The sequence below is a fragment of the Bos indicus x Bos taurus genome, chromosome 8 (genome assembly GCF_003369695.1).
Source record: "Bos indicus x Bos taurus breed Angus x Brahman F1 hybrid chromosome 8, Bos_hybrid_MaternalHap_v2.0, whole genome shotgun sequence".
Lineage (NCBI taxonomy): Eukaryota > Metazoa > Chordata > Mammalia > Artiodactyla > Bovidae > Bos > Bos indicus x Bos taurus.
In genome coordinates, this window is record NC_040083.1 from 53,317,186 (window position 1) to 53,334,940 (window position 17,755).

The 17,755-nt window shown below is 41.6% G+C and overlaps 1 protein-coding gene across 1 annotated transcript in view; it reads right to left on the bottom strand.

Moving 5' to 3' along the window:
• Positions 1-17,755, bottom strand: part of GNA14 (G protein subunit alpha 14) — a 199,282-nt gene that overhangs the window by 75,828 nt on the left and 105,699 nt on the right. Inside the window, exon 2 of the mRNA XM_027549520.1 lies at positions 8,195-8,379. Within this exon, the coding sequence (XP_027405321.1) occupies positions 8,195-8,379 (185 nt within the window). The remainder of the gene's footprint in view (positions 1-8,194; positions 8,380-17,755) is intronic.

Consider the following 17,755-nt stretch of genomic DNA (forward strand, 5'->3'; position numbering starts at 1 on the left):
CATGTATGGATGTGAGAGTTGGACTGTGAAGAAAGCTGAGCACCAAAGAATTGATGCTTTCGAACTGTGGTGTTGGAGAAGACTCTTGAGAGTCCCTTGGACTGCAAGGAGATCCAACCAGTTCATCCTAAAGGAGATCAGTCCTGAGTGTTCATTGGAAGGACTGATGCTGAAGCTGAAACTCCAATACTTTGGTCACCTCATTCGAAGAGTTGGCTCATTTGAAAAGACTTTGATGCTGGGAGGGATTGGGGGCAGGAGGAGAAGGGGACGACAGAGGATGAGATGGCTGGATGGCATCTCTGACTCAATGGACGTGAGTCTGAGTGAACTCTAGGAGTTGGTGATAGACAGGGAGGCCTGGTGTGCTGCGATTCATGGGGTCGCAAAGAGTCGGACACAACTGAGAGACTGAACTGAACTGAACTTGGATATAATAATTTTCGTGGACAAACAACGAGGTCTTACTGTATAGCACAGGGAACTATATTCAATATCCTGTGATAAATCATAATGGAAAGGAATATGAAAAAGTACATTTTGTGTAACTGAGTTACTTTGCTGTATAGCAGCAAAACACAACACAGTAAATCAACTATACTGCAATAAGATTTAAAAAAAAAAAGAATTTTACTAGCATCATCAATGATGATTCTAACTTTTGTCAAGGAGTTTTGAATTGTGAGTTTCACATGTTCCCCTTTGTATATTAAGATAGCAACAAAGTTGGGTGCAATTTAAAAGATGCAAAGAAAATGTTTCACATATATTAGATGAATGGATAGCTGTTCAAATAGCCTGATGGTCACACTAGCTCCTGGACTGTAACTTTGTGAGATTTTCCCTTTTCACTAGATTTTTAAAAGCATTTCTTTGCATGTGGTAGGTTCATATCTAGCCCTGAGTTTAGGGAAGAAATTAACATTTCAATGGTCCAGACTATCTCAATACTCATCACTGACCTCAAATCTTCATCTCCCAATGGGCAGTGGGTGGTCAGATTTACTTGTGATAATGATTAAGGAGAAAATCAGTTATTTCTCATTTTTATCCTGTTCTTTCTCATTTTCCAACTTATTGTATTTCAAGCTGATTAAGCAATTTTCACACTAATGTCAACATTGATTAATCAGAGAACTATTGGGATAAATGGAAAAATTCCAGCACAGGATTGTTGTGACACTGGCTAGAATTCCAAGTTTTTAGTAAGGAGAAAAATGCACCATGCCATTTTTAATATCCAATAAGACACAAGAAGAAAGAGCCTGGGTTTAACACGTGCCAGAGAACCAGTGACCCTGGGCTACAGCTGAAGTCTGAATATTGGCCTCCCTATTCCCAAGAGACTCATGCAGACTCTGACTTTTCAAACTGGATAAGGAAGTCAGACTGAAAAGTATATTTAAACAGGTGTTATAAAAATTAGAAAATAAGGGGTCTTAAGATACATCAAGCTCTAAGAAACTTTTCTATAAAGAAGCATGTAAATTGACCATTTTTACCTAACTATGCTCGATTTCCTCACATGTGTCTTTGATAGACCCTTCTGGAAATTCAGCCTTGGTTTCTGAGAAAAGTTAAGCTGGAAGAGTTAGACATACACAGATATGAGACACGATCGGAGCTCCTTTTGGTATTAGAAAACATCTCCTGCAATCCTACTCCATAAATATCAGACTTTATTGCTTAAACGTGAAGTTGGATGCTTGGTGTTTGTTTTATATACCTAGTGAACTGTCATCTCAATAAATAAAACTATCTATTAATTAGGAGTAAAAATATATAACTTATTAAAAAATATATAACTTGTATTATATAACATGTATATATATTGCATATACTTATATATAACCTATATATTATATATAATATATATTAATTTCCTAATTAAATGTCTCTATTTACAAAACAAAATTGTAAGGTATTTTTATTATAAAATATATCTGTACATTGCATATGTTATCAACATAACCTGCATCTCTGAGTCTTTTCTGAATAAAAAGAAATAACTTCCATGTAGCAACAATAGGAAAAGGAGGGCGAGAAGGCCCCGTAACATGACTTCCAGAGAACAAGATGCAGCTCCTCCTTCTCCCGACTCCCACCCCGCCCCTGGAAGCTCTCAGCACGATGCTGTGCTAGGCTCATGCAAGACTCAAAGGAAACAAACACAGAGTCTGCCCTGAATTCAAAAACTTCACCTGCAGATGCTGTCGAGTTTACCATGACCTCATCTCACCAAAGCCCCCTCGTACTGCTGAACTAAACAAACATCCTCAATGCTGGCTACACAGTTTACCTGTGGATGGAGATTAATTAGGTCAGCCCACGGAAGAGATGACCAGAAGCCTCCCTTTCCTCTACAGAAAGGCTGATAAAGTAGAATCCAAACTGAATGCCTCCGGATAGTGATAAGATACATATAGAGTATCAGCGGTTCTCAAACTTGACTGCCTAACCAGAATCACCTGGGAGGTTTCTAAAACTCAATCCAAAAGCTCTGGCTGCATGCCAAGAATACTTAGCTCCAGCTGTCTGGTGGGTGGTACCTAGGGCAGCAACAGAAAAACCTCCCAGGAGATGCCAATGTGCAGCCAGGGCTGCGGGCCATTGTTTTGCTTGTTCCTGATATACCTAGCAGTCAGGAGAGGGGGCATCCTGTTCCAAAGGCCTGAAACTCAAGACATTACAGGAAACTGACAACAAAGAGGTCTGCTTACCTAAATGTAGAACCTGAAAAACTTGAAACAAAATTAGCAGAGACCTTGTGAGTCAATTGCTGCTGCTGCTAAGTTGCTTCAGTCGTGTCTGACTCTGTGCGACCCCAGGGACGGCAGCCCACCAGGCTCCCTGGGATTCTCCAGGCAAGAACACTGGAGTGGGTTGCCATTTCCTTCTCCAATGCATGAAGGTGAAAAGTGAAAGTGAAGTCGCTCAGTCGTGTCTGACTCCTAGTGACCCCATGGACTGCAGCCTACCAGGCTCCTCCGTCCATGGGATTTTCCAGGCAAGAGTCCTGGAGTGGGTTGCCATTGCCTTCTCCGAGTCAATTAAACCCCCAAATTCAGGCTTTCAAGAGCTGTAATTGGCTGGAGGGCCCAAGTCCCCTGCCTCAAGTGTGACTTGGAATACAGCACAAGCTTCTGGTTTTGATATATGGCAAAACCAGTACAATATTGTAAAGTTAAAAAATAAAATTAATTAATTAAAAAAAAAAAAGAAGACAAAGATGCTTTGTGAAGGGAATTTCAGACTTCATGCTTCTAGAAACACTAAATTCCAAATTAAGTACTTGAGGCAAATGGCAGGCAAAATACTCCTCTTACTGTTCAATTATTAACTCTCCTTTTTTTTTTTTTAAATTTTATTTTTAAACTTTACATAATTGTATTAGTTTTGCCAAATATCAAAATGAATCCACCACAGGTATACATGTGTTCCCCATCCTGAACCCTCCTCCCTCCCTATACCATCCCTCTGGGTCGTCCCAGTGCACTAGCCCCAAGCATCCAGTATCGTGCATCGAACCTGGACTGGCATCTTGTTTCATACATGATATTTTACATGTTTCAATGCCAGTCTCCCAAATCTTCCCACCCTCTCCCTCTCCCATAGAGTCCATAAGACTGTTCTATACATCAGTGTCTCTTTAGCTGTAACTCTCCTTTTTAAAGACACTGTTTTTGTTTTTATGATGAGCCCTTGCAGTTAAATGTGTGTAAAGACCCTGATGCTGGGAAAGATTGAAGGCAGAAGAAGGGGGCAACAGAGAATGAGATGGTTGAATGATATCACTGAGTCAATAGACATGAGTTTGAGCAAACTCCAGGAGATGGTGAAGGACAGGGAAGGCTGGTGTGCTGTCCATGGGGTTGCAAAGAGTCAGGCATAACTTATCGACTGAATAACAACAAGTTACATGCACATATGATGTGACCCCAGTGAGCTCCTATAAGTGGGAGGGCAGGGAAGAAGCTGGGGTCAGCTACCAAAAGAATCTGTAGCCCTTGTTCTTAAAACCAAGCATTTTTGAAAAGTCAGACAGGGCTGTCCTTTGCCCTTGGGAAATTCTTATCTAAATCATCCAAGCAGATTCTGTAGAACCTTAAAAGGAGCTAGGATTTCCTTCACCATACTACAGGCCTAGAGTAAGAATTTCTCAAACTGGAGATACTACAAAGAGTTAAAAAAAAAAAAAGAAGCTTTTCTATGAAATCATCACCAGGCAACGTAAGATATAAGCTAATTCAATGTTAGGAGTCCTGACACTGAGTAAACGCCTCTGTAATATTTATTCAAGAAGTCATAAATTTTAATATGTGCTCATGACACTCTTGAGACACATTCATAAAAATTAAGGCTTATCAACAGAGTGAGCAAATACATATGAATCATTTCTTTAGGAAAAAAAGGCAGGCAATGTATAAGAAAATAATCTTCAAAGCTAAATCTTAATTGAGTAAACATATTGGTTAAAAACCAAATGTTACACTGAGTTTCTGATAAATTTCCTCTCAAAAGCAGCCTGTCAAGTAACAAGCAAAGATTTTCAACAAACTGGCTGAGCCATAATCCTGCTAACATTTAAAATAAAACCCTCTAAAAGGGCTCTTAATCCTCCTCTACATATTTTTAAGAAAGTGTTTCTAGCTGTGAAAAAATCCAATAGAAATAAATATTCAGCAACCAGAAGTTAAACGACTGAAAAGAAAAGCTAATTAGTTTTGTTCAAACTCATCTTAACTAGTCAATTGTTTTAAATGAAGCAATACTTTGTAAAGAAAATACTGTCTCTTAAGTAATTACTTAAACCCCTAGAGCATTAATCATTTGATCATTTTATGACCTAAGAAGGGTAATTGGTTATAGTTTCACATTTGTGATCGGGACTAACCCGCAGAGGAAATCATTCAGAAAATAATAGAGAAGAAATTGATCAAAATTTCCACGTGGCAGAGGTTCCACAGCTTCCCCTAGGACTGAGTCAGCAACTCCAGTCCATGGACTCCATCCACTCCTGGTCTGTTTTGTTTGGCCCATGAGTTAAGAACAGTTTTCACATTTTGCAAACAATTTATAAGCAAGCCTCACTCATTTTTATGCATCACTCATGCCTGGTTTTGTACAACAGCAGAGTTGAACAGTTGTAGCAGAGACTGTGCAGCCTTCAAAGCTGAAAATATTTCCTCTCTGGCCCTTTATAGAAAAAGTTTATAGACTCCCATCTGAGACCTACAAGGGAGCTATGAACAGAGCCCAGATTTGTAGGACCAATCCAGTGATTTTTTTCTACTCAACATTTTACTCTCCTTGTTGGTCGCTCAGTCATGTCTAACTCTGCGACCTCATGGACTGCGTAGCCTGCCAGGCTCCTCTGTCTATGGGATTCTCCAGGCAACAGTTTGGAGTGGATAGCCATCCCCTTCTCCAGGGAATCTTCCCAACCCAGGAATCAAACACAGGTCTCCTGCATTGCAGGTGGATTCTTTACTGTTTGAGCCCACCAGGGAAGCATCTCTTTAAGCCATTTCAATACGTGGTTCACCCCTGGCATGTGTTTGAGAGATAAGAGGAAGTTGATTAAGCATGAATGCAGGTACTTGAAGTAGAAAGAAGGCATTGAGAATGGAGCCAGAGACAGCAAATGAGGAGGGGACAAAGGTACGATTAATTCACTTCCTAGTTTCACAGGCATGTTTGAAGGAGAATTCTGCTCTAGGATGGACCACATCCAGAGTCTCACCATACCTGATATAGAGGATTTAAATGATAAGACTGTAGGCCTTCTGAATTGATATTAGATCAGATTTGAGGCTTAGAGTTGCTGCTGTTTTTAGGGTTAAATCTTTGGGGGATATTAGAATGGAGTGAAAGTATTTTGCTAATGGACATGACATTCATGGGAGCAAGCAGAGGTCAGGCCATACTGGGTTGAATAGTATTGCCTTGAAATCCATGCAAACCCCAAATCTCAGAAAGTAACTTTATTGAGAAATAGAGTCTATGTAGATATATCAAGCTATGATGAGGTCACACTGAATTAGGATGGGCTCTAATCCAATGACTGCTGTCCTTATGGGAAGAGGGAGAAATGGACACACAGTGGGGAATGCCCTGTGAGCACAGAGACACAGGGGGAGAACTTTACGTGAAGACAGAGTCAGGGACTGAATGGAGGCCTCCACAAGCCAAAGGACACTGCGGATTGCCAGCAACCCCCACAAGCCAGGCAAGATGCATGGAACAGAGACTCCAGCCGGAACCAGGTCCTTGGTTTCAGACTTCAAGCCTCCAGAACTGGGAAAGAAGAAATCTGTCTCAAGCCACCCAGTTTGAGGTGCTTTGTTATGGCAGCTGGAGGGAAGTAATGCAGATGAGCAGGCAAGGGGACATGGCCTTATGAAGAAGAATTCAGATCAAGAGAACAGAAGAAAGCGGTGGAATGTCAAGCCGTGTAAAACCTTTCTATTTGAGACACAAACTCAGAGTACCTCTAGAAGACCTTGAGGGAAAACAAAACAAAAATCCAGAGACCTTGATTCCTAAATCTGATTGGATTTTTACAAACACATGTTGCCAATGTAAGCAGAACTGACTCACACTTGAGTCTTCTCTTCCCAACAGGCCTGTTTACAAACCCATTCCTAAACTCCAAGCTTCTCCCAGTCACCCCACTATGACTGGGAAACAAAATGCCTTTTTACCAAAGAGGAAAGTAGATTAACTAACATCACCACGAGGATGTTCCTGACCTATCTCTTCTCTGAAATAATCTTAAATTTCCGCAGATGACCTAATTTTTAAAATAGCTTGTACAGGGTGATTTTTTTTTTTTAATTGCACACATTCAAATAGATATAATGAAAATTCAAAAAATTAAAATATGCTTATAAAAAAAACCCAAAAAGATATAATGCACATACTCAAAGCCAACTTGTAAAGGAATCATAGTTACTTGTAGAATTTCCCAATAGTTCATGACACACCTCTCATATTACTTGGCACCAGATATTCTAAAGGTTAATTTCCACCACTACCACCACCCCCGCCTGTCACACACGCACACACACACGCTTTTCAACAGAACGCTGTTGAAGGCTGAAGCTGTGGGTGAGATATTATACATTCCTCCATTTCCTCAAGATTACAAGGAAACAGTAAAGACACAAAGCTGTAGTCACACTATAAAGGTACGTCTAAAATTTGGTGCATGTTGAGTTTTCCTGTGTAATGCAGTCACTGAGTAATAAAAAAATTAGACTTACTGCTTTGAAACTCTGTATAATACACATAAAAACAAATGCCACAAGCTGATGATAAAGCAGTTCCTGAGGCCCATATTTAAGCCACTATTCCAGCTTTTGAGCAGCTAAATTCTTTCTAATCAATTCACAAGGGACTCATCTTGGAATTTTTCTCTTTATCATCATGTCGTGTTATAACTTGGTATGAGTTATTTTAAAGAAATTCTGTCGTCTAGATTCTTAATGAGCTCATAGTATTTTCCCATGGATTTACAGTCCTATACACCCTAGAAAATATTGTCTCCTTCTCCCACCTTCCTGTCTCATTATTCTCCTATAGTCTCAAACAGATACGGATTTTAAATAACCCACAGAGAGAGGAAAGCAAATGGCAACTTGATACCATTACTTTGGGAGAGTCCCTTGCTAGTCGAGACACAAGCATGACTCTTCCTAAATTATCAGTTAGCTCCTAAGAAGGGCTAGCTTCCAAAAGAAACAAACAAAACCCACTGACTTCTCTGAGTAGTCTGTAGGACATTTATGAAAATATCTCCTAAGACTAGGAATTCTTAAAAAGTTGTCCATTGTAAACCCAAGACCACCATTGCTCAAAGCAAGAAAGTAACCAGGTATCTTAGCTGAAAGAGGAAATGTAAATATATGTCTTCCTTTTCTCAGCACTCCAAAAAAAAAAGCACTGAAATGACTGCACGCCAGGCAACACCACACCACCACTGTGCCAGAGCTTCTGCAGAAATAAGACCACAACACTGTGCCTAAATTCATCATACTCCTCTGGAGGAGCTCTACCCCAGAGTCTGAGCTCAAGAGCTTCTTCTGGCCTCTGATGCAAGCATTCAGTAAATCTTTCAGTTCAGAGACAGAGACTAACCAGAGGAGAACAGCATGGCATTCACAAATGGCTCCAAAGTTCTTAAGCACGTTACCTTATTCTGCTCACACACGTACTGTATCTTCAGGGTGTCCATGGCTCTGATCATGGCTTGCATGGCAGTGAATATGTTTTGGTAAACCAGCTTCGTGAACCCCTTTCTGTCTTCGTCGCTGTACCCAGACCCGTGGATGATTCTCATCTGCTTGATAAAGGTGCTTTTGCCACTTTCACCAGTTCCTAATAAGACAAATCAAGTGAAAAATGCAGTCAGCAGCCTTTAAAAGGCATGGAGTGAGAAGAAAGGACTGTGTGGCAGTGCTGGTCAATATCAGGATTAGTAAATTAACATGGGGACTTGGAAAGGGACTGCTGAATACTTATGCAGTTTACGCTGCAGGGTAGTACCATCCTAAACCCCAGGGCCTGTGCTTTAGAGGGTCACAAATATCACACACACACAATTTATTAAGGACACATAAGTGTCCATGTCACTTGGAGTAATCTTAAGCATCAGCTCTTGTGACTAACACTGTTTAGGCCCCAGGGAACTGCTCCCCCACATCCCTTGTCCTAAGACCTTGAAACAATTGGCCACTGTGCCTGAAAGCCCTAAATATTTAAGGGTTTTCCTACTGCTAATCCCAGCCACGGCAGGGCTGGGGTGCTGCTTCAGAGGGCAGGGAGGGTCTGAGGAGCAGAAATACCTGGACAGGAGAAAAGGCTGACTTGCCGATTCCTTTCTTTCACACACATGAGCACAATTGATCCTTGTACAATAAAGCACCTTCCCAAGTTGTACCAATTGTCTATATTCCTCCCCTTCCTCAGATTCCAATTTGCTGTTCAGGAGGCCCTCCAAACTCATGACACTTGTACATAGCAGCCAAGGAGCATTTTGCAATATCAAACCATTCCTATCGCCATTAAATATGTATAGATGCCCAGACAACCTGTATGAAACATGATGCTGGGGCTTTACATTAATATTAGACTGAGATATTGCTTGGACAGACAGAAAAAGTTGCAATATAAGTCGTAGACTTGAGTGATGGAATTAAAATACATTCTAATAGTTTTTGTGATAATTTATCTATGAGATCTTATCACCATGTTTGGAACATAATGTATTTATGGTTCATTTTCAAATTTAAATATTGCTTTAAAGAAGGTTTTTTTTTTTAACAAATTCAGGTTGATATGACCTCAATAGGGCAAAGTTTCTTCAATTGGAATTAATGAAAAATGATCTGAGAACTAAAATGACTCAAGAAAAGTTGGATATTTCCAATGGATGAATTGTAATATATACAATATATATTCAATATACTTGTTACAAAAAGTCATTTAATTCAGCATTGCTAGTAAAATAACATGAGTTATATGAAAATCTTAATTAAAATAATATAATTAATGATTTTTACTATAAAAGCCAAAAATTATAAAATAGAAAATGGCTAATTATAAAATATTTTATTAGTCATTCACATTTCATTGACCCAACAGAATATCCAGAGAATGTAGTTATGGTTAAATTCAATCATCTTTGATACTTTGTTGACTATTAGTCATATTAAAAACCATAGTTTGTTCATATTTTTTTGACATGAGTTATATGTTTGTCATGGTAAGAGGATTCAACATATTTATAATGGTTTCTTAGCTTGATTATAGACTATAACTATTTAGACTTATGGGATGTGGGTCTTCATCTGTATTCTTGCTAGGGTCTTCTAAATATCAGGCCCCAGAGAAATATCTAGGGGACTCGTTCAATATTTCCATGTGGATGACTGAGACAACTATTTGATAAGATCTTTCCTTGTAAGGGAAAAAATATATATTCTTTTGTACTGATCTTTTCAAAGCACAAACCTGCTTTTCTGTCTCCCCATCCTCAGCTCAAGACCCTCAATGGGGTCCCTGTGGCTCAGGAAGAAAGATCAAACTCCTTACTGTGGCCAGCGAGGCTGTGGGGTCTGGCCCCTCCGTGTTCACCAGCCTCTGTTCCCAACACATTTTCTCCACCCTCTGTGCTCCAGCCACACTGGCCTCCTTGAGGTAGCTTTGGTTCATGCTTTGCAGATTCTGAGGATGGTCTTTCTTCATCTTGCTCATCTTTGCTCTTGGCCTGACTTTCCTGTTGCGGTCAAGTCCCTGTACTCTAGGTTCTCAAGGGACCATGAACTTCTCATTGGAGCACCTGTTCCAGCTGCACTTTTGCTCATTAATGTCATTCTTCCTTTGACATGTCTCCTCTACTCGCCTGTAAGTTTCATAAGGGGAGACAGGGGCCATGTTTGTTTTTATCACATTGTTTCCCCTTGGGCCAGGACACGGCTGAGCAACTTTCACTTTCACTTTCCCCTTGGGCCAGGAATGCTGTACACTTGGCACATGCTCAATAAGCTTTTGTAAGATTATGGTAAAATACACATAACAAAATTTACTATCTTCACTGTTTGTAGGTATGCAGTTTGGAAGTGTTAAGCATATTCACACTATTATGCAACCAATCTCCACAACTCATTTCATCCTGCAGAACTGAAACTCATCCCCTTTAAACAAGTCCCTCTCCCCTTTCCCCCCTTCTCCCAGCCCATGGCAGCCACCTCATTACTTTCTGTGTCTAGGAGTTTAACTACTCTTGGTACCTCACATAAGTGGGATGGATCACACAGCATTTGACTTTTGGTGACTGGCTTATTTCACTTAGATACCCTCAACGGGACTTCCCTGATGGCTCCACAGTAAAAAATCTGCCTCCAATGCAGGAGATGCAGGTTTGACCCCTGGGTCAGGAAGCTCCCCTGGAGGAGGAAATGGCAACCCACTACAATATTCTTGCCTGGAAAATCCCACGGACAGAGGAGCCAGGCAGTCTACAGTCCATGGGGTCGCAAAGAGTTGGGCACGACTGAAGATGCACACACGTACAACACAACACCCTCAAAGTTCATTCTGGAGACAGCATTTCCTTCCTTTTGAAAGCTTGGATTATATTCTAGTATTTTTGAATACATGATAGTGATAAGGAATTTACACAGTCTTGGCCACCTGTACTATCTACAAATAGGAAAATAGATGGCTCATCCTTTCTCAACCACCCAGGGTGCTATATGGGTAGCAGTGACGTCAACCGTGGCAGGAACAACTATGAAAGTGGCCAAGCAGAAGCCTTATCCTGATCCTCTGTGACCCTCTCTGGTTACTCCCCTAGTCCCCACAATGGTGAATATTAGAGTCACGATGTGCCTGGTACTTTGCACACACTATGTCCTTTGATCTTCACAACCATCCTACAATATATGAATTATTATCATCATCTCTACTATACAGATGAGAAACCTGGGGCTCATTCTGTTTAGTAACCCCTGCAAGTGCCCAGGATCAGCAAGAGAGAGAGAGGGGATTTACCGAATCAGACTCTAAGGACAAAGCTTACTTTCAGAAAAGAATGTCAGGGTTATAGACTTAGTCATGCTGGTCTAATGAGGACAAATGTGAAGTTCACAGCCACACACTGAAGCCTAAGCCCAGGCAGACCCACTGTCCTGCAGACACATGCTGCTGCTGGGGCCCAAGGAAGAGCCTCCTGACAGGTGTGTGTCCTCTAGAGCAGTCTTAACAAACCGTGAAGCAAAATGCTTGTTGCTCCACTTCCACTTCCAGAGGTGGCAAAGGTGGGTACTGTCTTCTGACATCAGAGATGAGGAAACTGGCTCTGAGTCATCCAACAGGGCAAAGCTGATGCAAATTCAGAGCTGTAGCTAGAAACCAGACTGTCAATGCCTCAGCCCGGGAAAGTGAAAGTCGCTCAGTTGTGTTTGACTCTTTGCGACCCCATGGACTATACAGTCCATGGAATTCTCCAGGCCAGAATATTGGAGTGGGTAGCTCTTCTCTTCTTCAGGCGATCTTCCCACCCTCTGAAGGAACTGTCTTCCACTTCCTCCCTTCAAGAGTTAGTCCTGCCCTGTATAAACTCTCAAAGTGCTGTGGACACCCCAGTGGGGCACATCCCCTAACTGCTTGTTTGCAGATAGGTCTCTTATTACACCTTTAGTCCAGGAAGGGTAGGGCTTGGGAGTCACTCATTTGGGTACAACGATCATTGTGCCCACTATATAGTCAGCTCTTAAAATATGGTTAAATGGATAGAAGAAACATGAGAAGTCCTCCACAGTTTTTATATTATGGACAACTGCAGAAAGTTGAGATATGAACTAAGTATAATTGTGATGAGACCAATTTCATGACGACTCTTGGCTGTCAAGGCCCTATATGATAACTGAGGACCTGAGGGAAGACCCTGCACTGTCAGAGCTTGGTCGAAAGTCCTGGATCAGATTAGGATTCCACTCTTGCAGAATCTTGGGGTCCCTGCATCTCCTCCATCTATGATGCTGCCATGCTTGCTTCTATTCCACCCGGCAAGGTTGACCTCAGGCCCAGTGCTACTTTACCCAAAGCAAAGATTAATACTTCCATGTTCTACACACCACAAAGCTGACATGAACAAAGAAATTATGGAACTCTCACATAGCAAGCTGTGATTTGGGCACTCTTAAGTCAGAAGAATCACTCGACGCACCCCAAAGTTCTTCACCAAGGTAGAGAAACTTAAGTTATAAGGCCATTCACTTATAAGAGGTTAAAGCCAAACCTGTCACCAGCCCCAAAAACGGAAACATTTTTTAAAAAGTCATTGATCTTGCTTTTGGACACAGAACATTTTGAAAAGAGAAGGTTAAAAATGATTTTAAAGATTAATAAAACGATGATATAAATTTATTTGATCAATACCAATCTTTTAAAATAGTCTTCAATTCTACATTGTGGTTATTTGAAGAATTAAAAAACAAACATGGGGCAAAAATGGATAGGTTAGAGGCAAAGAGGAGACATTGAAAGACATATCACCTGGAACTGAGGTCACAGAGCAAAGAGACTCCATGGGCTGGGTAGGGGGTTGGGTGAGGAGTTGTGGGGTCGCGGGTATAGACGAGGGGATCCTCTTACTCTCTTTTAAGCCTCAACACAACCCAGTTCAGTTCAGTCACTCAGTTATGTCCAACTGTTTGCGACCCCATGAACCACAGCATGCCAGGCCTTCCTGCCCATCACCAACTCCCAGAGTCCACCCAAACTCATGTCCATTGAGTCGGTGATGCCATCCAACCATCTCATCCTCTGTCGTCCCCCTCTCCTCCTGCCCTCAATCTTTCCCAGCATCAGGGTCTTTTCCAATGAGTCAACTCTTCACATCAGGTGGCCAAAGTATTGGAGTTTCAGCTTCAACATCAGTCCTTTCATTAAACACTCAGGACTCATCTCCTTTAGGATGGACTGGTTGGATCTCCTTGCAGTCCAAGGGACTCTCAAGAGTCTTCTCCAACACCACAGTTCAAAAGCATCAGTTCTTCTGTGCTCAGCCTTCTTCACAGTCCAACTCTCACAAGCATACGTGACCACAGGAAAAACTATAGCCTTGACTAGACCGATCTTTGTTGGCAAAGTAATGTCTCTGCTTTTTAATATGCTATCTAGGTTGGTCATAACTTTCCTTCCAAGGAGTAAGCGTCTTTTTATTTCATGGCTGCAGTCACCATCTGCAGTGATTTTGGAGCCCCAAAAAATAAAGTCTGACATTATTTCCCCATCTATTTGCCATGAAGTGTTGGGACCAGATGCCATGATCTTAGTTTTCTGAATGTTGAGCTTTAAGCCAACTTTTTCACTCTCCTCTTTCACTTTCATCAAGAGGCTCTTTAGTTCTTCTTTACTTTCTGCCATAAGGGTGGTGTCATCTGCATATCTGAGGTTATTGATATTTTTCCCAGCAACCTTGATTCCAGGTTGTGGTTCCTCCAGCCCAAGGTTTCTCATGATGTGTTCTGCATATAAGTTAAATAAGCAGGGTGACAATATACGGCCTTGATGTACTCCTCTTCCTATTTGGAACCAGTCTGTTGTTCCATGTCCCAGTTAGTATCCTCTTTTTCCAGAAGGGAAACTGAACATCAGAAAGATTAGTTTATTTAATCTCTGTCCAAGGTGACTCAGCTTGGAAGTGATTGTTGAGTCTTGGGTCTACTTCTAGGTCTCTGTTGATGCATGCACTTCCCATGATAACACCATGTGCTAGTTTTACCCTGGAGAAGGCAATGGCACCCCACTCCAGTACTCTTGCCTGGAAAATCCCATGGACGGAGGAGCCTGGTAGGCTGCAGTCCATGGGGTCACGAAGAGTCAGACATCACTTTCACTTTCATGCACTGGAGAAGGAAATGGCAACCCACTCCAGTGTTCTTGCCTGGAGAATCCCAGAGTCAGGGGAGTCTGGTGGGCTGCCGTCAGTGGGTTCGCACAGAGTCAGACACTGAAGCGACTTAGCAGCAGCAGCAGCAGTTTTACCCTGAGTGTTTCCCAAAATAAATGGCCAAGTTACACCCTCCTATCACCTTGAGTACTGTCTTCACCTGGTTCAGATATTCCAACACTTGGGGCTTTATCTTTAATTCTTCAGAGTTCTGCTCTAAATGAGATGGCCCCAACAGCAGCTAGGGGCTGAGGTGGCCGTGGACACGTGAGAGGTAAGTCACTCTCTGCAATGACAGCCGTGACCGGGACCACAGGCACCAGTTAACTCAAGGTAAGGATCTGAACAGAGTTTCTGTCTGGATGACCTGTCCATTGATGTAAGTGGAGTGTTAAAAGTCCCCTACTAGTGTTATTGTCAATTTCTCCTTTTATGTCTGTTAAATATTTGCCTTACATATTGAGGTGCTCCTATGTTGGGTATTATACATTTACAACTGTTGTATCTTCTTTTTGGATTGATCCCTTGGTCATTATGTAACAGTCTTTATTTTAGTCTATTTTGTCTGATATAAGTATTGTCACACTGACTCTCTTTTGATTTCCATTTGCATGGAATGCCTTTTCCTATCCCCTCACTCCCAGTTTGTATGTGGCTCTAATCTGAAGTGAATCTCTTGCAGGCAGCATATATACAGGTCTTGGTTTTATATCATCACTTCCAAACAGAACCTCAACACTGAGACATTGAGCACAACTGTTCATTTATTTTGCACAAAAGAAAAATCTAAAGGATGTGATTTTTAGAATGAAAATTATTGGTGATTGGAAGAATAGGGCCTTAGCTTTGACATCACACCTAATTGTGTATTGGAATGTGTGCTTGGGGCCAGTAACACAAGTCCACTTTGCTTTATTTCTCATCTCTTTGTAAGAATGTTCTCGCTGACTCCTCCACAAAATCGACATGCTGGTGCACGCTTCTCCACAGCCTCTGCAGATAGCAGGAGAACCAGAGACCTCAAGCAGGGAGCAACATTTTGATTCACAGGGAAGCTGAAGCCTCTGGTTGGAAGGCAAACTCTGGTATCAGGTGACCAAGAGATATAACCAGATGTGACAAGGGGGTAGGGGGAGGAGAGCACAGTCCAGGAGGACTTTCATTCCAGGACCCAATGCTGGTAAAACACAGAGCAGGGAAAGGAATAAAATTACAATTCTATCTCTAGATTCTGTTCCAAATACCAATAAGAGAAATGTCTCTTCTCTTCCACTGAAGCTTTTCCTTCACTGTTTTCATACTTGGGAGGAAAAAAACAGCTATGGGTTATAAGTACTTCAAAATTTTTATTATCATTGAGAGCCTGCTAGCTTGAGGTTCTTACTTATTGTCATCCTTTATTGCAGATGTGATCTGCAATCAAATCAGCAGGTAACTTTTGGGTCACATGGTCTGGCTGGTAACAGAGATTCCTCAGAGGGCCTGTGTGGGTTCTCTGTTTTTGTGCCTGGTAACCTCAGGGCAGGAGACCAGCCTGCTTCTCACTTAGGGTTTCTCATACTCTCCTGAGTCTCTCGCTGTAATGCTCTGCCGAGATCCTCTGCCACCCCCAGTCCCTTTTTAAAAAAGAATTTTATATATTTATTTTTGCCTGTGCTGAGCCTCTGTTGCTGTGTGAGCTTTTCTCTAATTGTGGTGAGTGGGGCTACTCAACAGTTGCAGTGTGCGGGCTTCTCACTGTGGTGGTCTCCCTTGTTGCATCTGGGAAGATCCCACATGCCGTGCACAGGGTCTGCAGTGGCTGTGGTTCCCAGGAGCCAGAGCACTGGCTCAATAGTTGTGGTGCACAGGCTTAGCTGCTCTGCGGCAGGTAGGATCTTCCTGAAGCAGGGACCAAACTCATGTCTCCTGCATTGGCAGATGGATTCTCTACCACTGAGCCACCAGGGAAGCCATGCTCTAGCCTTAAATGTGAATTATTTCCTTTTTCAGAGTAGATGCTAAGTCGTTAATCCACACAAATACTCCAGCATGGTTGGCACACATGGATACCTATTCTGTTTAAGCGAAAGCTCACCTCCGCAGGCTTCTTGCATCCTTGGTTGAGGGGCTTGCCTTCTGCAGGACTCAGAGCTTTCCTTCAGGATGCTTGTTCCTGGCATTCATTTACCCAGTGTTTCCCCAAACTCAATTATTTATGTACCTACCTTGTTATTTTTATCATATCCATGTACCATCTGTAGGATTATATAATATTAAAAAATTTTTATTTAAATAAATTTGTTATGTAAGGAAACATGATTGTAATGAGTGAAAAACCAGTATCATTTTCCATGAGTAATCAAATTAAATACACTATAATAAGACTTTAGTGAGATTCTAGCTACAAACATCTGGTCTATCCCCAGTGATCTGGGTACTTCATTTTGGAAAATGATACACATGAATTATTGTCCTCTTTATGTGAAATGTGCCCCTTTACTCTTTATCTTGAAAGAAGCTTTCCCCCTCTTTCTCTCAAGGGGCTTCTGATATTCTACCCAGGAATCTCACGCACATACAAAAAAACTGAGGGTTGAAACTCATGTAACTAAAAGGGAGCCAGAAAAATGTCTTAATGCTAAAACTTTAAATTCTTTCTGAGATTTGAGAAAGCAATATGAGGTTCAAGTTTCAGCATAACACTCAGAAAGGATCATGGAGGGGAAAAAAAAAGTTTCTTTTTAGGAGCCAGGAAAGAACAGCGGCCAAAGCAAAATAAATCCTTTTCCAAGTGATAGACCAAGGACATCTAAACAGAAAGCCAATTGTTCTCAAATTTAACTACAATCTTTAGTCAAGACCACCTCCTGGAGAGTCAAATCGAGATGCTGATAAAGCTTCCCAGATAGACACAGCCATCTCCCATAGTCTGTGATGTCTTCTGAAACCATCTGGGAGAAGTCTTTCTGTTTTAGGTCAGTTTTACAGAAGATGATATACTGATACATAAACAGAACAGAAATGGGGACACAATTCTAGACATTGGTGTAAATGATCTATGAGACCAGCAAGCAAAAGAGAGTATGGACATTCTGATGTGACTGGCAGGTTGGCTCTATGGGGACAGGGCCTTATTTCTCTTGTTCTCTGAATCCTTTGGATCCTATAACACAGCACATAAGTAAGTGAAGTCGCTCAGTCGTGTCCGACTCTTTGCAACCCCATAGTCTGTAGCCTACCAGGCTCCTCTGTCCATGGGATTTTCCAGGCAATAATACTGGAGTGGATTGCCATTTCCTTCTCCAGAGAATC